At 41.0% G+C, this 23,738-nt stretch overlaps 1 protein-coding gene across 3 annotated transcripts; it reads left to right on the top strand.

Annotated features, from left to right (window-relative positions):
- Nucleotides 1–21: 21 nt before the first annotated feature.
- On the top strand, nt 22–23,695 carry NPRL2 (NPR2 like, GATOR1 complex subunit). Of its 3 annotated transcripts, XM_054977062.1 has the most exons (13): nt 22–230; nt 2,342–2,471; nt 3,024–3,109; nt 4,746–4,837; nt 6,342–6,510; nt 7,482–7,590; nt 9,654–9,790; nt 10,569–10,666; nt 12,776–12,812; nt 14,269–14,362; nt 15,408–15,525; nt 21,870–22,012; nt 22,781–23,695. In XM_054977062.1, exons 3-13 carry the CDS (start codon nt 3,026–3,028, stop codon nt 22,846–22,848), a joined length of 1,149 nt encoding a protein of 382 aa, XP_054833037.1. In that variant the 5' UTR covers nt 22–230; nt 2,342–2,471; nt 3,024–3,025; the 3' UTR covers nt 22,849–23,695. The 3 variants fall into 3 exon arrangements, with proteins under 3 accessions (XP_054833037.1, XP_054833038.1, XP_054833039.1); XM_054977063.1 differs by lacking the exon at nt 2,342–2,471; XM_054977064.1 differs by lacking the exons at nt 22–230; nt 2,342–2,471 and adding an exon at nt 288–445.
- Nucleotides 23,696–23,738: the final 43 nt, after the last annotated feature.

The following is a 23,738-nucleotide window of genomic DNA, read 5'->3' as shown; positions in this document are numbered from 1 at the left end:
CAGACACGTGACATGCTGGGCACGTTCTCGCTTACTAGGGGTTTATTTTTCATTTGTTATTATTACTACCGCGCCGGATCTCTATACGCACATCTGTAAAATGGCAAGCTTTCTTTCTTGCCTGACACAGTGACGTATGCATGTGCCGTAACGCTGCAGATTGCGCCTGTCCCGTGCCTTCGGCCGAAGCTGTCGTGCGCATGCGTGTTTCTGCAACGGTGTTGGGAGCGGTGAGTGATGCTTTCGTTCAGTGCTGTCTTTTGGCCGCTTGGGGAGGATGGAAGGGAGGAAGGGGTTCTTCTCGGCTGCTCCGTTTATATGTGCGGCTCGGCAAGCGCTTCGGGCTGATGGAAGTTTTGTGAAGCTGATTGCAGAGCGGGAACCTGTGACCTCTGAGGCGGAGAGGTCTGCAGTGGCCGGCGTTTTTGCGGAGCCCGCGACGTTGGTTAGTGTCAAGTGTTTTGCGAGGCTGTTGAGCCTGGGTGCTGACTCTCTTGGCAGGCTGGCAACAAATGTATTAAGATCAGCCAGATTTCCGCGAAGTTCCAAACTGGTCCTCATCAGACTGGATGCTCAGAACAAGAGAATAGCCCCTTTTTGTTCTTTTCTGATCCTGGAACCTCTTATGCATTTTTTATTGTGCACTAAGCACTTAAGACTGCAATCCTGTGCGCACTGTTTTGAGAGTAAGAGATGTACCGTTAGATGTAGTAGAAAAGAGCAAGAGTCCGGTAGCACCTATAAGACTAACAACATTTGTGGTAGGGTAGGTGCTTTGGTATCTGAAGAAGTGAGCTGTGGCTCAGGAAAACTCCTACCCTACCACAAATTTTGTTAGTCTTATAGGTGCTACTGGACTCTTGTTTTTTTTCTACTGCTACAGACAGACAATCACAGCTACCTATCTTGATCTATGGTTAGGGGTAGACTACATATCTGCAACACCATCTGGTCTCCATTTCTAGAAGCTATGAGCTGCAGACCTTGGGGTTTTCCAGTACTGAAGTGTGTTTTGTCCCGCTGCCTCCTTTTTTATGGTACAGAACATCCAGGTTTCTGGATTTTTTCCCCTGATGGATCAATAAGGCTACTTAGGCAACAAATGTATTTTAATTGGCAGGAAAGCTACTGTTTTCTTTCAGTTTGTTCATGGAGAAAGGCAGGCTAGCAATGCCTTACCTCAGTGGTACTCATTCTGAGGCTCATGGAGAGCCACATTTGCAGTTAACATCAACCAAAAGAGCCTCATTACTCCTGCATGGCCTATGCACCACCCCAGTAAAAACACACATGCAGTAATATAAGTATTAACATTAAATATATAACTATATCCCTCTTAATTACTAAAGTACCTCTGTGCATGTAAAATTAGCTCTCCCCACCACTGTTGAACCATGGAGAGGACGGGCCCTTCCATCAGTGGCACAAGTCCTGCAGCTGAGTTTGCAGCTTACCTGTCTTCCCATCCCTCTGGTGGTGGCTGTTTCAAGATGCAAATCAGATCACTGCTATAGTGCCTACCAGGCAGGCAATGTCCTTGCCCACTTCGCACATGCGGTGGCTGCCACATCAGGAAATGGTGCCAGAAGAGCCACAGGAAGGTTTGCCAGCTCCAAGTTGGGAAATTCCTGGAGATCTGGGGGGAGAAACCTGGAGAAAGTGGGGTTTGGGGAGGGAAAGGACCTTGGCATGGCATAATTCCATAGAGTCCACCCCCCGCCCCCAAGTAGCCATTTTCTCCAGGATGAACTGATCTCGGTGACCTGGAGACCAGTTGTAATTGCGGGAGATCTCCAGCCACTACCTGGAGGCTGACAACCCTAGCCACAAGTGACTCACGTCACTGCATGATTATCCCTTCCCTAAATGCATAAATACCATCTCTACAACAATAACTGGCTCTGACCAGGTCAGAGGGCTTTAACTACCAGGAAGATGTTGAAGATGAATGTTGCAGCGTGAGGGATGAAAGCTGCCTGTATTACTGACTTCTGTGGAGACGAGGCTACTTTATCCTGTATTGGGTGAATTGATCCCTTCAACATGGAAGTTGAAAATGGAGGATGGTGGCTTCTGTTCAGACTGGACTGGACTTAGCAATTGTAAACAGGTCTACTCAGAATACTGTCCAGGTTTATTTAATGGGGCTTCTTCCTAGGAGAGTGCACTGCTACAGTGCAATTCTAAGCACAGTTACACCCTCGTAAGTCCATTAAGGGTGTGACTGTTCTTAGGATTGCTCCCTTAGTGTTTTCTGTTGGAGGCTAGGTAGCCAAAAATGCTCATCCCAAAAGACAAATCTTAAGCATGGAGATAATTTTTTTGTGAATCCGCTTCACAGCCCGGGATGGTCAAGTCGTGATGCTTTGCTAAGGGTCCTGCCACTGAAGAAAGCAAAGCTGTCGCCTTCAAGAACTAGTGCCACTGGAGCTCCCCTTCTGAGGAATTCCCTGCCAAAGCAGACCCAACAGGTCTGAATTCTCCTTTTTAGAAGGGCTGCTAAGACCTTTTTTGCTTTTAACTGAGGCAGTACTTTAACATTGCTTTTATCTTTGTTGTATCACATCTTTTTTTTTACACTTCCTTGTCTTATTCCATGATATTGGTGTTTTATTGTTTTTCTTGTTTTAGGTTGATATAAACTGTATTAGAGGCTGAACTGTTAAGTAATGTACATTAAAATAAGTAAAGAATAAGTTGGAGTTCAGCAAGAATTGCAAGTTTGCAAGGGTTGACGGCTGGGCATTAATCAACTCCCATTGGCCAGGCCACAGAATGGCACAATGTGGCATAAGCAAATAACAAGACCAATGAAATGTGCCACAACAGGTTTCCTGCTAAGTAGATTGTGTCAGATACCGCAAGCAAGTGAGCCCAACTTGTAGCTCCTCTAACAGATGCAACAATATTGGTGTCATTATTTGCAATGCATTATTATTTCAGTTTTAAAAATAATTGTTCTCTGTTTAAAAGGAATGGATTTGGGAGACTGTCCTTAGTTCTGCATGTTTGCTGTCTTGCAGTTATGGCTATGGAAGGCAACAGCAGAATTGAGTGCATCTTTTTCAGTGAATTCCACCCTACGCTTGGACCTAAAATAACTTACCAGGTCAGTGGTGCCCAGGTGTCTAGTATAGATTGGATATTTTTGAAGTAAGTGTAACTTCTTTTTCTGCTTCAGAGGTAGGTAAACATTTGGTGATTTGGTCTTCTAGTTGTGTGCTTGCTGACTCAATGAATCTTACTCACTCTAGTCAAATCCTCTTCATTAAGAGTGTATGTGCTCTGGGTGTTCATTGTGTTAGTGAAATAAGTACTTTTTGTACCTCATCCCATTCCCTATTCCAGTGAGCATTTCTTTTCCAAGCTTTTTCTTTTTAATATGAAAATCATTACACAACTAGTAATTGGTAAGGTAGTAGCAGAATGGGCTGTGATCCAAGCAGCCACTGTTCAGATCTATCTGATTACTAGATCCAGGAAAAAAAGAGTAGAAACGGATGCAGCAGAGGGATGACCAAAAGCAAGCCCGAACCCGAAGAAATCCTAATTTTATTTCCACAGAAAAGCCTGTTCCAGACCACAATGTACATTGCAGGTTTTACTTAGGATTTTTTATATGTAATAAAAACTGCTTTTGCATTTTCTGCATCAGTAGTTTATATGTAAAATCATAATTTGCTGAAATAAATATAAAATTTTAAAAGCTCCCCTTCCACTTTTTGTCCCGCATTAAAATATTCACACATGCACTTGCATAGGTACTGCAGCTCAAAGGTACTTTTGGTGTCATTTGTAGCAACAAACCATCAGCTGTTATGAGAGATCCAAGCTTCTTTCCCACAGTATGCAGATCTGTTGTATGAAATTGTTAGGATTGCCAGCTGGCCTAGAGAAAAATGTCCTCTTCCTTTAATGGGGGTTTAATAGGATGTTGTTTACCAGGTGATGCTGTTTACTTCAATGCCATCAGAATCTTCAACTGCTCATTTTTGTACATTAAGCCTCTGTTAGAAGGACAGGCCAGTTTCTCCAAGCCTTTTGGAAACCCTAGCAATTACTATTTAAGTTGCTAGTTTTCTGTTGCTGGGAAAATACATTCCTCCCTCTTTTTCTGCCAGTGTATGCATTTTGGTTTTAAGTCATGTATCAGATTTAGATGCTTGAATATTCTGAGCATCTATTATCTTTCACATCTGTCACATCACAGATCATGAGCAACTTAGCTCCTGCTCTGTGCTGTGTTATGAACTTAGTAAAAGGCTAAGTGCTCCCTCATGGACCACTCAAACATAAGAATACTTTTATCTCCTTTTAGAAGAGAAAAAAATTCTTGACTCACTTGATTGAAGCTAACCTATTCTCTGCAGCACTCTCCCACCATTTTAAGTTTTTTCCCACTTCTGTAAATTCTGACTGCACACCCTACCCTTTTTAAAAAGGCAAAACAAAAGTACCCGCTTAAACACAAACACACACAATTCAGTGGGTTCCTTCTGTAGCTTAACTTTCCCCTAAGCAGCAAAACTGCTCCATCTGTCCATGTGATGAAAAACGGTATTTATTATGGAACTAGCACCAGTATCGCTTCTTAAAAAATAATTGGGACTTTTTTGAGGACAGAAACAAAAACTGATGTATGTGAATATGTTTGGAGCTTTTGCCAATCTACTGCTTAGCTTGTAAACTGATATCATTATCCTGATTCTGAAATGATCTGCTATTGTCTCATTTGACTCTGACAGGTACCAGAAGATTTCATTTCCCGGGAGCTCTTTGATACGGTTCAGGTATACATCATCACTAAACCTGAACTGCAAAACAAGCTTATCACAGTGTAAGTACTTCTTGGCATTGGGTAAGTAGAAAAATCATCTGTGAGTGCTGTTAGTGTGGGTCCTGTAGATGATCATGTCTTCTTTAATCACCCCCTTTTAGCAGCATTTCCCGCATCTTACAGTGTCCCCCTTCTTTGAGAGTTGTGAAGTAATTGAAGAGCTGTCTCTAAGCATGTACAAAGAGCCTTTTCATGTACCACTGGGCAACTGTCCCTGAACACTTAATTTTTTCCCAAAACTTTCATGAAAGCCAACTCCTAGAACTTTTTAAAGAAATTAAACATAGTCTCTGTCTTTGTTGTTTAATACTAGGATGTTATGACTGCCTTTAATTTGATTCACGAACAGAAGCTGATTCTAAACTAGACCATCACTTTACTGCTTTCCAGTAGAACGCTACAATCCCACACACTTATTTGGAAGGAAACCCCATTGAACTTAGTGGAGCTTATTTCTGAGTAGACATATATAAGATCAGGTTTCAAGGATATGAGTTCCAGGTTTGCAATGTAGCCAGTTCCGTGCTGTGATGGCAGAAGAAATTGTAAATCCAAGAATCCATGAATTGTGAATCCAAGTATTGTGAATCCACGTGCCAGTTTATGACAGTAAAAAAGCTTACCTTCTTAGAGAGAGATATTCTGTGAGGATTCGCTCAAAGAGTACAAGCCCTATTCCAACTGTGGGTGTGCACGGCATCCAAAGCCTTGCATGCAGATAACTTGTGGCTTAATGAGAGGGCCAAATCCATCCCCCATCCTTTTTTTAGTCGCTATCTGTAAGCAACTTACAAAGCTATACATAGGCAGCCTAAGCTGCTAGATAGGATTGGGGAATGGCAAATGTAGCACCTGGTGATATGCCCACTTTTCCCCTCTAGGTAAAGATATGCATACCAAAATCGGATTTTGGTGTGTGTGTGACTCATAGCTTGGCCAGAAGACAGCTGGAACTTAATCAGACTAAGCAAAGCAACTAGCCAGGCTGTTCTGTTCTTTCTAACTGTGTGTAAAAGTTGTGGGGCTGCAGAGGGACTAAAGCTGGGGGTAGGGAACCCCCACCATGAGTGCCAAACAGGGGCATTGCAGACCTTTTTGCTTCACATTCAGGGCTGGTTCTCAGTCCAAGCAGCCAAGATGTGCCTGTGAGACACTGGCAGCTCTACTGGGACTGGCAGCCTGGGAAAAGATTATGGCATGCTTTATATGCATTATCGCAGCATGAACCCATGCAGCTGCAGCATAGGCCTCAGATGGGGCATGCTGCCAGTGGTCTGGTCAAGAGCAACCCTTGTATCCCCCCCACTTTTGTTTACCAGCTAACGAACATCTTCAGAAGTAGATGTTGCTTTTTTTTAAGCACATGTTGGCCAAAAATGTTGGTGAATTTATGGCAATAATGAATGATTATTTGGTAAATTAAATACAGCTGCACAGTATCCCATACACTGCAAAGTATCATAAATTTAAGTTCATTAATATCGAAATTCTCTCTTTCTAACAGTACAGCTATGGACAAGAAACTAATTGGCTGCCCAGTTTGTATTGAACACAAGAAATATAGCCGAAATGCTCTGCTCTTTAACCTTGGCTTTGTTTGTGATGCTAGAGCTAAAACCTGTGCACTGGAACCCATTGTGAAGAAACTGGCAGGTTATCTCACCACTCTGGAGGTTAGGCATAACATGAATGTGCTTTCTCACTTTTCTATGCTTAGGCATGTACAAATGATGCATTTTCAGAAATCTTATCTTTTGTCTGTTTCTTCTATGGCACTGGAGGTGGGGTAAGAGCTGTTTTTCAGATTTAGTAAGGCTTCAAGAGGAATATGGTAAATTCTAAAACCTGCACTGAAGGCTTTCCAAAGTATTACAGTGATGTGTGTGTCTGTGTGTGCACGTGCTGCAGGCACGTGTCTGTGTGTGCAGTGCTGCAGTGTTCTTGGTGACCCCATGCTCATGCACTTGTGACCCCATGCTCATGCAATTTTGGAATTATTTTGAAAAGGATTGTATGATTTTCCTTTTTAAGCTTGGGAAATTGTGAGCAGTTATTTGCTTTACTCTATGAATATTTCTGCAGTCTCTAAAAAGGAGGAAAATGCATGATTTTTTCCTAGGGTTGCCAGCCTCCAGGTGGGATCCGGAGATCTCCCAGAATTACACCTGATCTCTAGCTGATGGAGAGCAGTTCCCTTGGAGAACATGGCTGCTTTGGAGGGTGGACTCTATGACATTATAACCTGCTGAGGTCCTTCCCCAAACCCCACCCTCTCCAGGTTCCACCCCCAAATCTCCAGGTATTTCCCAAGTGTGAGTTGGCAACGCTGTTGTTCCTTGCAACACTACCTGAAGAAACAAACAGGGTTATTCCCAAAGCAGCAAGTATATCTTTTCCCTTGTATCCTTATTACATTTGTATCCCTATCACACAAGTTCTGCTATTTTGGCATTTATGCCATGTTAACCCTTTAGGGGAAAAAAGCATATTTATTGCAATGAAAATATGTGCAAACATATTAATCAGCATCATTTGTTGTTCAGAAGTATGGGGTGTTGTTTTTTGATTTGATGGGTAATTCGTTCAACCTGTTCTGCTGCTGCAATTAATGAGCCAACTGATCATTTTCTTTGTTCTTTCCTAGCTTGAAAGTGGCTTCATCTCCAATGAGGAAAGCAAGCAAAAGTTGATACCAATAATGACCATCCTGCTTGAGGAACTGAATGCCACTGGCAAATGCACTCTGCCGATAGGTATTATTAACAGTCACATAGCTGCACAGTAGTTCTTTTTGGATACATGTATGTTTGGAAGATGGGTGCTTGGCACATTAGGCACAGGAGAGCATTTTGTGCATTGTTCCACCCTGAAATATGATTCTGCTAAGCAATTGGGCGAGGGTTCTGATGAAACAATAAATGCCATGGGGCCAACCACTCTTGGCATTTTTTTTAAAGAACATTGCAGCCCCACATGAAAAGATGGGCAAGGTGCCTTAGGCAAGTTCTTACTATGAGAAACGCATACTTTTCTCACCAACAGTACTGTGGTTCCCAGGATTAATATAGTCAGAAAAAGTGATGTGCTGCTGTTTCTCCCAGTTGTGTAATCTGAGTGTAGATTACCTCATGCTTCCGATAATAGGAAAACAAGCAGGCTTTAACCCTTCTGCACTGTTCTGCACTGTCTGTCTGCATCTGGGGCCGTTGGGCAGTCTCTTGTCCCCACTGCTTGCTTTTGGCTATACAGCTGACTGCTCTTGAACTGAGAAACAGACTTTCATGAACTCGGCTATGATTTTTGGTGGAGGAGGTAAATATATAGTAATAATCAGTAAGAGAAAGTATTGCTTAGTGGATACTGTACTGAAACTAGGGCCTTTTCCACACAGGCAATTTACTCTTCTCTTTTTGAGTGTTTGCTTCTCTTTACAATTTACTCTTCTCTTTTGGAGTGTTTGGCCACCTACCTTTCCGCATGCTGCTTTTATTGCTAGTGTGCCATCTTTTTTTTGTCTGCACCACCATAAAATAAAGAAGGTTATGTAGTGGAGCATCATTGGCATCACTGTTGGCATCCCTGGTGCCTTTTATTTCTGTGTATGCCCAGTTGCATTATTATATTACGACGTTATGATGACCAAAGGCACCAAATACTACAGTATTAGCAGTGGGGGGTGGGGGAACAAAAGAGAAACAAAAGCGAAAGGCATGCATGCAGCGTTGGTGCACAGTAACGTCAAACACAGAACTTTTTACTCAAAAAGCATAGATAGTTAATATTTGAAATCCTAAAACAGATCCATGAAACCACAACACAAATTAGGTCTGTCATCATATTGTTATGACATGCCATTTTTGTGTGGAGAAAATTAATGACATTATAACGTCATTGTTACTACATTGTGTTAGTTTGCCACCTTGGTGCCGACCTCAGTCTCCCAGCTGTGGGTAAGCCCAGGCAGGACTCTCCAGTTTGGACAACAGGAGGCAAAGGGAGTCATAAATCCTAAAAAAATATGCCTACTCAGAGCATGGCTGTCATGTTTAGGATGTATAACCCCCTCTCCCACCAAACTGGAGAGCCCCGGCTGGGCTGACCCAGAGCTGGGGGGCAGAGGCCAGCGCCAGGGTTGCATACGACACAACGCAATAGCAATGACATTATACATTAATATGCATTAAGTTTTCTTCACAAAAAAATGCCGCATCTTGGGAAAGAGGATGAGAGGAAAGAGATGAGAGGAGCTGAGAGAAGGAACAGAGGGCAGAAGAGAAAAAGCAAAAGGAACATTCTGTACAATTGAAAAAGCTGACTCAAAACCACATTAAGAAAAACTTCAGGGAATAAGCGCAGGCAGAAAATTTGAAGAAAACCCTTGAAAATGCATCATTGAAATCTGAAGGGGGAGTTAAGCATGCGTAATTCAGAAGAAAACCCAAAGTGGCATGGGGCCAGAACTGGTGAAAATAGTCCCTGCAGAAAAGGCCTCGGTCTGGGGAGACCTGGGTTGAAACCTCCACTCAGCTATAAAACTCACTTTGTGACCTTGAGCTAGTTACTCTCTCAACCCAGTTTGCTGGTTTGGGACAAAATGGAGAATTATATATACCACTGTGATGAGCTCTTTGGAGGAAAGCTGATAGAATGTTTTAATACTCCTTGGATACTTCTGCTGTGGAAACAGTCTGTGCCTGTCAGAAAGGTCAGAACTGCAAAGCGCAGCCAGAGTGCCATATACCCCAAGCCCAGCAGCTCTCTTTGTCCATCCTGTCTCCAAATACTCTGTGAGCCCAGCCATGCACTCTTTTCACAGATGAATCCAACACCATTCACCTGAAAGTGATTGAGCAGCGTCCAGATCCCCCCATCGTGCAGGAATATGATGTTCCTGTTTTCACCCAAGATAAGGATGATTTCTTCAGTTCCCAGTGGGACCTCACGACTCAACAGGTTTGTTCATACAGCTGGGAGGACCTTTGGACTGAGAACTCACTGAACACTATGATACAGATTCTGATGGCATCCTAGATAACATAGTTTCCAAAAAAATCCAAGAAAGCAATCCTGCCTGGCACTGATGTTTGTGAGAAAGGCTAACCAATGGGTCATATTGTGACAGTGAAGATGCAGGTTGGGTAGGTTGCTCTGATACATGTTTACTTAGTACTGAGTCTCTGTGAATTAAATGAGACTTACTTGTAAGTAAGTTTGTATGGAATTGATGCCTTTTTCGTATGATTTGATTGGGAAGGATTTGTGGATAATTTTTTTTTCTTTAAGGGTATGCTTGTTATAATTCTCATATTAACTTTCTCTCATGTTCTCACCGAGCAACAATCGGGAATTCTATTCCTCAGAATTTAAGCTATGAGAAGAGCCTCTAATAACAAAAGTTTGTGGAATTCTGTGCTTCACTCGCTGCTGCAATTTGTTGATACAGAGTTTTTGATACTACAGTTTCTTAAGTATTTTCACCACCTTTTCACATTTTTTTGGAATTGGGCAAGAGCGCCTAATTCTCTTGCAGACAGTACAGTGTGAGGAAAGCATCCTCTAAATTCACCTTGGTAGAGAAAAGGTATAAGGTGATCCCCTAAGCAGTTACATTAAAAAATCTTAAATATTCACTCATCCAGCATGTTTTTAATAATGTTTTAATTGCTTGATTACTCCTGCTAGGTCTGACTTTCCATTATTGCATTTATACAATCATACCCTCTCTTCCTAGATCCTACCATACATTGATGGGTTTCGACACATTCAGAAAATCTCAGCTGAAGCAGATGTGGAGCTGAATTTGGTTCGAATTGCCATCCAGAATCTGTTGTAAGTGCCAAGCAACAAATAGTAGGTTGCTAAAGGGGGCGGGGGGGAGCTTTTGGGTCTGTTTACAAATTAGAATCCCTCATTGATCAGAATTTGTATGAACAGACTGTCTCTCAGAGCTGGCATAATCCACTCATGTACTCTTTTTAGCTTTGTGCAATTACCTGCATTTTTAGCACAAGAGATATTTTCATGCTTCTGAAAAATTGGATCTTATCAGCTAAAGTATATTCACTTTGTGTGTCCAGATCATGGTTTTTCCACATTCTGACTCGTGCCTTGTCTACTATTAGTACAAACTAAATATTCAATAAGCATAGTGAAGCCAACAAAAATAGCTGAAGACATTTTTATTTAGGACTGCTTTTAATTATCTATTTTGTGTTCATTGACAGTCCTAAACTGTGTCTTTAAACTTTATTTATATTCATTTTATTATTATTTTATTTATGTTGTAAGCCACCTTGAGTTCCTGCAAGATAGAAAAATGGCTAATAAATGCTTTAAAGAAATAAATTTGTTACTTTGAAGAGCACCTAATTCATACAACTGGGCTATGGGGTTATTTTTCACACACACACCCCAAAAAAAACATATTACATGCAAGTGCTGTGTTCCAACATCATAACATCAATCTTTATGGAAAAAATCATAACCTCGGCAAACTCTTTGAAATGTATTCTAGCGGTGAGCTTTTCCGTGCCAATCTCATTTATACTAACATGGGTTAATTTTTTTTAAATTTTATTAGGTGAGTAATAAAAGACAGAAAAAAATACAGATTTTCCATTAATCCCCTTGTTTTTTTTTATTCCCCCACCCTTTCTCCCCCCCTTATCTTAGACTTCCAACAGTTTTCCAACCCGCTGTCCACCTCTACATCTAATATCTCTATTTAACTTCTATAATTAATTCTTATACCCTTAATTACCTTCTTTAAATGCTTTCCATATTAAAATACATTTCTAAACCATAAATTACATTTCTAACTTATCTATATTTCTTGTAAAGATCAACATCTCCTCTCTAGTTATTCAGTTAATAGTTATCTAGCCCCCATAACTCCCCCTTCACATCCCATTTCTTCTCTAAATACTGTTTCAATTTTCCCCAGTCATTAAAAAATTCTTCTGAATTCTGTTCTCTTAGCTTCCTCGTTAGTTTATCCATTTCTGCCATGTACAGCAGTTTTTGTATCCAATTTTCTATGGATGGTATTTCTTGCGTCTTCCAGAGCTGAGTATATAAAATCCTTGCCGCCGTTGTCATATAAAATACTAGTGTTCTGTCTTGTACAGGAACCCTTTCTAAATCCAAATTTAGCAATAGCAATTCTGGGTTTTTACTTATTTGCCTTTGTAAAATTTCTGACATAGCTTCTATAATATTCCCCCAGAACTGCTTTGCCATTTCACAAGTCCACCACATATGATAAAACGATCCTTCATGTTTCTTACATTTCCAGCATTTATCTGACATTTGGTTATTCCCATTTGCTATCTTCTTTGGCGTTAAATACCATCTGTACATCATCTTATAGATATTTTCTTTTAGATTGGTACACGTAGATATCTTCAAAGTATTTTTCCATAAGTGTTCCCATGCCTCCATTGTTATATCTCTGTTACAATTTATAGCCCACTTCACCATCTGTACTTTAACAGTCTCATCCTCTGTGTGCCATTTTAACAAAATCATAAACTTTAGATATCATTTTTTTGCCCTCTTGCAATATACATTCCTCCAATTCAGAGTTTTTCAATTTAAATCCAGATTTCCGACAATCTGAATCATACAAGTCTTTAATCTGTCTATATTTAAACCATCCGTAGTGGGAGGATAACTCCTCATTTGTTTTAATCTTGATCATATTTTGTTCCACTTCCAGCACTTCCTTGTAGGTCAAGCATTCCTCTCTTTTATAAATTATTCTCGGGTCAATAGCTTCCAGTGGCACCACACACATCGGAATACCTTCATCCAAATATTTTTTATATTTTAACCAAACAGTGAAGAGGCTTCTCCTTACATAATGATGCAAAAACATAGAGTCAGCTTTAATTTTATCGTACATGTGGGTTAATTTTTGATGGTCTTCATGTTTTTCAGATACTATGGAGTAGTGACTCTAGTTTCCATACTTCAGGTGAGTAGTGAATAAATGGCTGAAAAGTGTGGGGAACTGAGACTATAGGCAATGGATGTCTGGTTGGAGTCAGTCAAACATGATCCTCATGCTTATCTTCCTACACAAGATTAGCAGTCTAATGGTAGACATGGTAGACACCACAAAGAAATGGAAGAGATGTCAAAATGAAATGGTTAGTAAGTGTTTACTGCAATAAATTCATTTACATTTTACAGATAACTGACAAAATCCCTAAATAAGTGATATCCCAAGGGATAAAACAAACACAGCAAGATCCATAGTCCTTTTTTTAAAAAAAGCCTGATAAACAAGAATAGGAACGGGGTGGGTTGTCTGAGTTTGGTTGGAGCAGTGGTGCTAGGAGTGTTGAACCCTTCTCTGACATAAGCAGCTCCCACAAAACAAGGTGAATACAGATATGGATGGTGTACTTACATCCCTTCCTTTCAGACCACTCACAGACTCCCATAGGGCATGTTCATCAGCATTTTAAGATTCGATACCATTCTGAACATTTACATATCGAAGCCTTAAATAGTGTCATCCCCCTACAGCTTTTCTGGCAAAGAGCTAAAGTCTTAGTTTACAGCCAGACCAGAAAGCAACTGTTAGCACAAAAAGATTAGCTGCAAGAGCAATGCAGGAAGTAGCACTTTCTAATGCTATAAAAAGCCCTTTTCTGTGTAATGGCTGTGGCCAAGATTTCGTTGGTTGCAGCTAATCTGCTATCTGCTTTCTCAGGATGCAATGGCCACTTAACTACACAAACTTGGGAATTTATTATTTTCCTCCATAGTCTTTTGGCAGGGTTTGAGTTCCATTGGGAGAAGGCAGCTTTGCACAGAATTGCGGACATCCATCTTGTACAGAGGAGGATCCTTTTGTGCTAACAGTTGCTTTCTGGTCTGACTGTAAACCAAGATTTTAGCTCTTTGTCAGGAAAGCTGTAGGGGGGGGGTGACACTGTTTAAGGCTTCAATATGTACAGAATGGTATGGAATCTTAAAACGCTGATGGACATGCCCCATGGGAGTCTGTGAGTGGTTTGAAAGCGTGCCGGCTTGCTTTTGTTTTACTAGGTCTTGGTGGTGGTGGTGGTGGTGGTGGTTGTTTTCAGAATGAATGTGGCCAATAAAAGTGAGGCCTTTAATTTTTCTGCCTTTAAGAAATTTTGAAGCAGGTATTGGAAAGTGACCTGACTTGTGACTACCAACATTAGATTCTGTAAAACAACAAATGCTAGAACAAAACTCTAGAACAGCCTATTCTGCCATTAGAAACAGTCACACTTTTTAGATGCAGTTGTGCTGTGTCATCTTCAGCCTCCTTGCTAGTTAAGATGCCTCCGTGTCCTTCTGTTATCATGGTTCTGTTTAGCAATCAAAATTCCATTCGGAACTGAAATGCTGTAGCTGCCATTGCAGGCTAACAGTTCTTTTCCTTTATCTCCCAGTATTCAAATGTGTATTGTACTACTCCCAGAGTTCAGGATCTGGTGGATGATAAATGTCTGCAAGAAGAATGCCTCTCGTACATCACAAAGACAGGTACTGGGGAATAAGTGATGAAGATGAAATTAATAATTATTGTGATAGTCTGGAATCAGTTTGTAATTACTCATCTCCAGCATCTTAGCTATTCAGCCTGTTATTAATATGTTTTTGGGAATTCGTATCAGATAATAAATGCTGATTTGTATATGGAGCTCTTTATTGAGCTATGTATTATACACATACATCAATAATGTTGACTATCTCCCACTAAAATAATCAGCAGATACATATTGTATCTCATGTGAAATAACATTAGCAACTGCCTCACATTCAAAATCCAAGCAAAAACATTCTTTCTGACAAAGGGAACTTGAATCTTGAAAACTTATATCCTGCAAATCTTGTTGGTCTTTAAGGTGCAACTGGACACGAATCTTGCTGCAGACCAACACAGCTACCCACTTGAATTTATCATAATGGATCAGTTTATTTCCCTTTGCCTGGACATTTTTCAATGCAGGCAAAAACTCTTCTCTTTCAGTTAGTTTTTAACTAGTCTTTACCCTGTTTAACTGGCATTTATTTGCTCCTTTGGGACTAACTTGGTTTTATGTGCTGTGTTGTTTCATTGTTTTATTGATCCTGGTTTATAGTTAACTTGGTTTGCTAGTTTGTTTTACTGGTACTCATTTACTTACTAGTGTTTGTTTTACGTTTTCAGTGATTGTGCACTACCTCAGACCCAGTTAGTGGGCAGGCAATCTATAAGTGTTTTTAATAATAACTCCTTATAAGTAACTCCTGTTGTTGTTATACGATTGGTATTTGAGACTTTGGGTATGTAGTTTGCGTTTGGGAATGTAATTGGCACTTTTGATATTCTGTAGGATATTTTATTTATGTAGGACATTTGTTAATTATTTTACACATTTGATCATCATGAGTGTTGACAATGGCAAATGTCCTTTGCCTGCAATAAGTACTGAATATAAGATGCATATTATTATTTCAGTAATTGATTGTCAGCTTTTGTAATAGTTGCAAGGTGGGCCAGAATAGTTTCTGGATTATAAATTTTCCATGTTTCTTTCCATTCCAGGTCACAAACGAGCCAGTCTGAGAGACGTTTTCCAACTGTACTGTGGACTGACCCCTGGCACAACTGTTCGAGACCTAATTTGTCGCTATACAGTTCAACTCCAGAGAGTAGATGAAAGGTTAGAAGCCGGGGGGGGGATTTTTTAAAGAATGAATATTTGTAAATAAGGGGGGTGCTGCAAGAGGTCAAACAATAAAGCTTAGTGTCATAAATCACCTTAATCCCAAATTTAAACAGAAATGACCTCATTGTTATTTCAGTTTTATATATGGGAAATTGCTTAGCCAAGGACCCATAGAAATTACGGCAGGAACAGAAAATGGATCTGATGAGAAAGGTGGACTATAAATAATGATAATGATAATGATAATAATAATGGTTAATTCGTGGCACTTGTTACAAAGCAAATTGTCTAACATATAATGGCTCCAGTTGCAATAAAACCATTATTGGGCTTCACTGGTAAGGAAACGTTTGGAAGGCAGACATGTTCCATACTTCACATGTATTGGTTCTGGAATTGTACTTTGACACATTGAGAAGCTATGAGACCTTGTATGTCTGCTGTGATGTTCTTATGTTGCAATATGATGGGCATACTGGAAAGGCAAAAGACCACGTCCAATCCAGTGGGATGTTTGAGTATTTAATTAAGTCATTTTTGTTCTGCCCTTCCTCCAAGGAGGTATCTGTGGTTCTCTCTGCTCAATTTTATCCTCATGACAACCCTGTGAGGTAGGTTGGGCTAAAAGAGAGACTGGCCCAAGATCACCCAGTAAGGTTCATAGCAAGTAGGAATTGGAATCCCAGTCTCCCTGGTTATTAGTCCAGCATGCCAGGCACTACACCACACTGACACTTTTGTTCCTAAACCTCCTATCCAGTAAGTAATTTCATACCATGAAAAGCATCAGAGGTGCCATAAGGACCTACCTTTGTGATGCACGTCCAGAGGTCCAGCTATCTGTATTTCTCATGTTATTTAGATTTCTCTCTTCTGATGTTCACAGTTTCCAAATTCAGTCAGTGCTATTATATTCCTATTTACTTATAAGTAAGTTTCTATAAGTTTAGTTGGATTTATTCCCAGGTAAGTGTGTATAGCTTGCACGCAACAATATTTTAGTCTATCAGTGGTTAGATCCTGCTTGGGAAGGGGCAGGGCATAAGACCATTACATCCAGAGCATATAATGGCCTCCCTGCACCACTGCAAAGCACATGTGCTGCACAATGGTGACACATTTAGTCTTAAGTAGTGCCCTTGATGTCAAGCCTGACCAGTCACAGCAGGGTTAGGTTGTGCGCCAAAATAAGTCTCCAGACCCTAGAGCACTCTTTGAGAACAGAGTGTTACCATATCCCTGCATGCATAACCATGCATATTCAGATTGGTGCGGGGAATTGGCTTGTTTGTGCAGGGAGTCGGAACAGGGATCTTTACTTAGTGAGGTAGCTATGAGTAACTGTGGAGTGTGGTTCAGCAGGAATTGGCAACAGAAACAGGTTTAAAGAGTTAAAGAGAAATATAGAGTTTACTGAGGGATTGTGTACAATAATAGAATGAGGGGGACTTCTCTAAAGTATATACAAGCAAGCTATTAAAGTACAAGCAAAATAGCACATTTCCTAACAGCACCCAGAAAATATCAACCAAAACTATTCCAATTGGAATACCTCTAAGCTTGGTATAAACACAGGGTGGGGGGGAACAGGACAGAAAAGAAATGAGTGTCTAGTCTTTCTAACCAGCAAAGATCAGAATGCTAGCTCTCTGTGTGGTGCAATGTGAATTGGAAAATAAGGGGAGATAGATTAAAGCTGGGGAGCAACTTTAGCCTCGTATGCATAGAAATCAAAAGGAAGAAGGAAGGATCTAGTGCACTGGAAGCCTGTTGCCATCTGTGGAAAGCCCAGAGGAGACTAAGTGATTTCAGTAAGAGTAGGCCAACCATGGGGCTGGGGTAGCAAGTATGATCCAGAAACCAGCTACAAAAGTTTGAGGGCTGAGAGGTGGCTTTTATGCACCTCTGCTTGCATTGAGAGGACAATTTCTTTGCTGTGAAGGGATTGGGTCAAGGCTAGAAACTTTGAATCCGATTAGAAGGTTTGGATTTTGGAGGAGTGGAAGGTTGAGAGAACTCCAGATATGGACATGGTTTAAAAGTGTGTGGAAAATGTGGAAAAGTCAGCCTGGGATGATTAGCGTACCTAACAGGTGACCAGTTCAGGCCTGTTGGACAAAGGATGGGTAATGGCTTTGACGTAACAAAGGCCAGGAGATGGCTGATGTCCTAGCCTTCCTTATGATTCATTAGTACAGGGAACTCTGCATTGTAAGGCAGATTCCTTAATGGTCATAGAAGAACAATTATTGCCCAGCAAACTCTGAGCTTTAAAACATGGCCTGAATTTTTAGGAAGTCAAATAATAAAACTATTGTCAATGGAGTGTCCAGGCCTTCAGGGGAGCCTGGTTACCTTCCTGGCAGGGAGTCAGCTTTTCTGTTCCTGCAGCCTTTTAACTTAAGGTCTCAGTTTGATATCAAACATGGTCTATTTTTCATTCCTGCAATCCTAGACAGGATATGGCCTAAGAAGTCACGGAAGTGACCAGAAACATGGCTCCTGCCCAGGGTTGCTTTCAAGGTTACAGCTGAGCACACATACACTCGTTGGGGTCAGGAGCTACTACTTTCAGGCTAATCAAGACCTCTTAATTCCATGGGCTCTGTGAATCATAGTTAGATGAAAGGCCTAATTTCTGAGTACAATTTGGGATAACCTGGTTTGCAGGGAAATAATCAGAGGGATGGGGTACTTACTGGAGTGAGGGAGAGGTGGAATTTACTCTTGTTAGGGACAGCAGAGAGAGAGAAGAGAGAAACAGAGGAAGGGGTAAGAGCCGGGAATTGTTCACCAAAGCTGGTTAGGCCTCCACAGGACTCACATTAAAACCATTTGTACAACTAAAACTATCAAACTTACTGTTAAACTCTTATTTAACTTACCAAAGAATCATCTGGTATGCCTGCACAAACCAATAATAAATTTACAAGTAATTCTGTTCAAAAATCACATGGAGAAAATCTTTGAGCAAAAAGTCTAGTTGAGGAAACTAAACTAAAGGTATGATCCTGAGCCATTCACATGGCAGTAGAAAAGAGCATGAATCCAGTAGCAAGTAGTCTTATAGGGGCTACTGGACTCTTGCTCTTTTCTACCACTACAGACAAACTAACATGGCTACCCATCTTGATCTATTCATGTGGCAGTAATTTTGGGAACAATGGGAAGATTTGAATTGGGGATCCCAAGCTGTCATGGAGCACTTAACAGGCAGATTGCATTAATGGCCCATGATTGTATACCATAAGACAGGAAGGAGGTGCCTTTTGAGTTCCAGCCTGGAAAGATTTGATTTCATCAATCCTTCTTTTTACCTTGCCCTTCCCAGTTTTTCCTGCAAATAGGCTTTTCCTTCAAAAACTGACACTACTGCAGGATCATTGTTGTTCCACATACATTCAGACCGGGGCGGGGGGGGGGGTTTACAGGTAAAAACGGGGGGTGGGGTGGCTACAACAACTAGATCCTTAGAATACTGGTGAGCAAGCCATATTCTGGCAAATAGCTTTAGCCTTCTTGCACCCTTTCCTTTCTTCACATTGCTATTTACAAAGAGTTCTAAATTGCCTCCCTCTGAGATCTCCATCAGGCAGGGGAATGACTAAGGATCCTCCTTGGTGCCCTCATGGAACAAGCAAACTGGGAATTTGGCCTGATAGAAAGCAGGTGGTAGTTCCAAGGGTGTCGCTTGTACTTATTTTGCTTGGTTTCCCTCTTTTTCCTGGGTCTGCTGGGTTCTGTTGAGTGAGTAGAGGCTTGTGTTGGCCAGTGTGTATGTTTGCCCTCCCTTCCCCAGGTCTGCTGGGTTCTGCTGAGTGAGAGGAAAGCGAGCGATCTGGATTGAGCAAACAGGGAGTTTTGTCTGGGAGTTTGGCAGGGGAGTTTGAGGGGACTGCAGAAAAGTCTGGTCAACTTCTTATATGAATACAAGCAAAATGGCTGGTGAGGGAGCTGAAGTAGGACACCCTGGGCAGTAGTGACCATGTAATTTTGGAGTTTTAAGATCTTGAGTAAGGGAAAAGCTTAACATAGATGTATAGGTTGGATTTTAGAAAAGCTAATTTGAATGAGCTCAAAATCATGCTGGGGAAAATCCCATGGTCATAAAATCTCAGAGAGAGATTTCAAAAATGGGTGGGAGTTTCTTAAAAGCTAGATATTGACGGTACAATCACAAACTATTCCAAATGAGAAAGAAAAATGGGAGGTACCTAAAGAAGCCAGAGTGGCTCCATAAACAGCTTTCTAAAGATCTGAAAATTTTAAAAGACACATTTAAGAAATGGAAGGAGGGCTGTATAAGCAAGGATGAATATAAACAACTTGCCAGTGCTTGTAGAGAGAGTATTAGAAAGGCTAAAGCTCACTATGAGCTTAGACTAGTGAGAAATGCTAAACGAAACAAAAAATCGTTCTTTGGTTATGTTTGGAGCAGGAAAAAGGATAAAGGTTAGGCTCACTAAAGGGAGAGGAAAGTGAGTTTTTAACTGATGATAAGGAGAGGACAGAACTGCTCAATTCCTACTTTGCCTCAGTCTTCAGTTGTAAGGGGAACTGTGCTCACCCTGGCAAAAGGGGAACACATAAAGAAGAAATGGAATTGCAGCCTAGGACAGATGTTGAAGTAGTACATAAACACCTAGCTTCTTTAAATGAAATCAAGTCCTCGGGACCGGATGAATTGCACCCTAGAGTACTAAAGGAACTGCTGGTGTAATTGCAGAGCCTCTGTCTATCATCTTTGAGAATTCTTGGAGAACAGGTGAGGTGCCAGAAGATTGGAGGTGGGCAAATGTTGTCCCCATCTTCAAGAAGGGGAAAAAGGAATATGATGGCTGTAGCTAAAAAGGCAAATGCGATTTTAGACTTTATCAATAGAAGTATAGAGTCCTGGTCACATGAGGTGAGGGTATTGCTTTACGCTGCTCTGGTTAGACCTCATTTGGAGTACTGTGTTCAGTTTTGGGCACCACAGTTTAAGAACAATGTTAACAAGCTGGAATGTGTCCAATGGAGGACAGCAAAGATGATGAGGGATCTGGAGGCCAAGTCTTATGAGGAAAGTTTGAAGGAGCTGGGTATGTTTAGCTTGGAGAGGAGGCGACTGAGAGCCAAGCTACAAGTGACACCTGACACAGGTTGGACACATGTCAGCTTACCTCAAGTTTTGATGGGAAATGTGGGCATCTTGGTTTTACAGCTTGGCTCTCCATTACAGCTGCAAGACCAGGATGCCTACATTTCCCATCAAAACTTGAGGGAAGCTGACAAGTGTCCAACCTGTGTCAGGCGTCACTTGTAGCTTGGCTCTGAGATGTGATATGATAGCCCTCTTCAAGTATTTGAAGGGCTGTCACATAGAGGATGGAGTAGAGTTGTTTTCTGTTGCCCCAGTGGTCAGACCAGAAACAACAGGTTAAAAATAAAGCAAAAGAGTTTTTGGCTAAATATTACGAAGAACTTCCTGACAATTAGAGCGGTTCCTCAGTGGAACAGGCTTCCTCAGGAGGTGGTGGGCTCTCCTTCCTGGGAGGTATTTAAGAAAATGCCAGATGGTCATCTGACAGCTGTGATGATTCTCTGACTTAATACACAGATCAAAAGAGAGAGAGCATGAAGAGATGAGCCAGTGCTGATCCTGCAGTTTCTTCCCATTCTTCTGGGCATAGAACAGGGATCACAGAGGGAGGTGAATTTCCTGTGTTGTATGGGGGGCTGGAGTAGATGAGCCTTGGGATCCTTTCCAGCTACATTTCTAAGTTTCTTTGCTTCTATGAAACTACCTGGTGCCTGAAAGAAACCATGAGAGTTAAATTAGCATAAAGCTGGTATAAGTTTGTATGTAGACAGGCTCATTGTCTTTTTTGCTATCATCTGGTTATGGAAGAATATATTAACTCTAAAAGGAATGATTCCAGAACTCTTGCCTTATTTTGACCTTGGCATTCTAATATTTCTAGAAGGCCTGAGCTGAAGAAGAGGCTGGGCTGTTTATATAGTCTGCATTAGACAGCATTCCAGCTGCCATTTCACTCAGAAGTGCATAATCATGACTCGCAAAGACAGGTGTCTTCCAGCTATGCACATTGTACAACCCATGTTTCTTTCACAGTTATATTTCCATCAGCCCTCTAGCTGGGATTTGAAGGTCAGATGTGCTGGATGCTTGTATCCAATCCCCTGAAAACGTATCATGCAGGAATGTCTTGAGATACACCACTGTCATCTATCATCCTTTGAACTGCTACAGAAAGTCTTTTTTTGCTTCAAAAAGGTGTCTTCAATATTGTTGTTCCCTAGCTGTTCCATAAACCCTTTATCCTTCTCTGGTTCAGGAAGCTCATCCAGTTTGGTTTGATGAAAGGTCTTATTCGGCGACTTCAGAAGTATCCTGTGAAAGTTGCCCGGGATGAAAGAAGTCATCCAGCACGACTCTACACGGGCTGTCACAGTTATGATGAGATCTGCTGTAAAACGGGTACGCAATTAGGTTTGTTTGTGTGGATCCCTCCATTTAAAGCACACAAGCTGGAGTATAATCAGGGAGGCAGTAAACAACATATAAAAAAATAATCCTAACATTAAACATAGCACTAAAACCGTCAACAGTATCTTCCCCAGTTCCCATAATGCAGTACTGCATAGAAGCCTTCTGCATCAGACTTTGTAAACTCCTGCTGAAGCAGTGGTGCTGTGCAGAGTAATGGTTGCTTATGTTACTCTGGAGGTAATGGTCTTCTGCTCTGAGGGGCTACAAATTTACATTTGGTCAGGAGCAGCAAGAACAATAAAAGCAAAGGTGGGAGAATCAAGGCCAAATGTGACCAAATACAGCTACATGTTGAGCTTCCTTTCAGTTACGGTTGAAAACTATTGAGGTGCCATGTAGTGATTTTTGTTACAGGATGAAAGATTATCTACCTTTAATAAGCCTTGAATGTCATCATATTGTTAAATCGCTAGTGAATAAAATGTAAGATACAGAAAAATACTTTTTAACAGATTGGGAAGGAAGTGATGACAGTCTCTGGAAGCAGAGAGTAATAGAGACGGTAAACTCTGAGGATAAATGTCTGTTGTCTTCGAGTAAAATTAGAGTCCAGCTACAGTGAAGAGTAAATCAATATTCCCTTGAGCTGGTAGCTTTGCTTGTTTCACCTCCTCCTTTGAAAATAAGTTCAGTCTTTGCTGACAACGGTTGTTCTATGAATGCTAAATATGCATTGCTTTATGCTTCCTCCTTTAGGTATGAGCTACCGGGAGTTGGATGAGAGACTGGAAAATGATCCTAATATAATTGTTTGCTGGAAATGAGTCTCTCCAAGAATCAAATGTTTATCCATCATGCCCTGTAAATGCTTGCTTGAGCTACCTGGGACTCTGAGGAGGCATTAGGATCTCTTTAAGAGTAGCACTGTTCCTGGTGTATGAGATGGTGCATTTTTTTCAGTCCAGTGTTACTTGGAAAGAATGAGTTAGGTGGACTTGGATTGCTAATTGACAACTAAGTATGGATCCCATTTCTCTGAGAGGCAAATTACATGTATATATGATTGCATGTAAACTACAGAAAGTCTAATGTTAAGGAAAGTAGTGGTGGAAGGGATGGGTGCTTTAATCCATTCCTTGTTTTCCGTATTTTCCCACCCCATTACTTCCCTTATGAGGTTCCAAATATGTATTTGAGGGTAGAGGTATCTGCTGCCCTATGCTAGGAAAAGCAGCTGGGGGAGATGGGAAGACTTGAGCCAGGAGATTGGCTGGTATAGAAAGAGGTTAAGCACTTCCAGACTCTGCCTTCCCAATGCTGCTTTTCAGTTTAAAAAATTCTGTTTAGGGCTTCCTTTTACACATTTATTTTGTTCTTGAATGTTAGAAAATACAAACCTGCTGCTGCCTTCACCCTCTTTGCCTTTAGGTACATGTTCATTTGCTGTCTGCAGAAGTGACTTCTGGTAACTCTTCTGTTTAATGTGAAAGAGCAGGCTAGCCCAGCTTCTTTGAACTTTTTACAGTGTTCACTTCCCATCTTTGCCTTCTGTTCAAATATTTGCTGTTGCTGTTTAGCAGTTGTACTACGCTCATGCTTGCAATAAAGCACTGAATGAAAAATGTACTGTAATAACATTGCACAAATGAAGCTGGAATGAAATGATACTGACTAATCTGTTATAGCCATTTATTTTGTGTATACCCTATGGATT

This window comes from Eublepharis macularius, chromosome 4 (assembly GCF_028583425.1).
Source record: "Eublepharis macularius isolate TG4126 chromosome 4, MPM_Emac_v1.0, whole genome shotgun sequence".
Lineage (NCBI taxonomy): Eukaryota > Metazoa > Chordata > Lepidosauria > Squamata > Eublepharidae > Eublepharis > Eublepharis macularius.
The sequence above is the reverse complement of the archived record's forward strand: the minus strand, read 5'-3'. Positions and strand labels throughout refer to the sequence as shown.

Coding starts and splice junctions, on each gene's coding strand:
- NPRL2 (XM_054977063.1), top strand. CDS start 3,026: ATGGCTATGGAAGGCAACAGCAGAATTGAGTGCATCTTTTTCAGTGAA. Junction 6,511..7,481: donor GTTATCTCACCACTCTGGAG/GTTAGGCATAAC, acceptor GTTCTTTCCTAG/CTTGAAAGTGGCTTCATCTC. Junction 7,591..9,653: donor CAAATGCACTCTGCCGATAG/GTATTATTAACA, acceptor CTCTTTTCACAG/ATGAATCCAACACCATTCAC.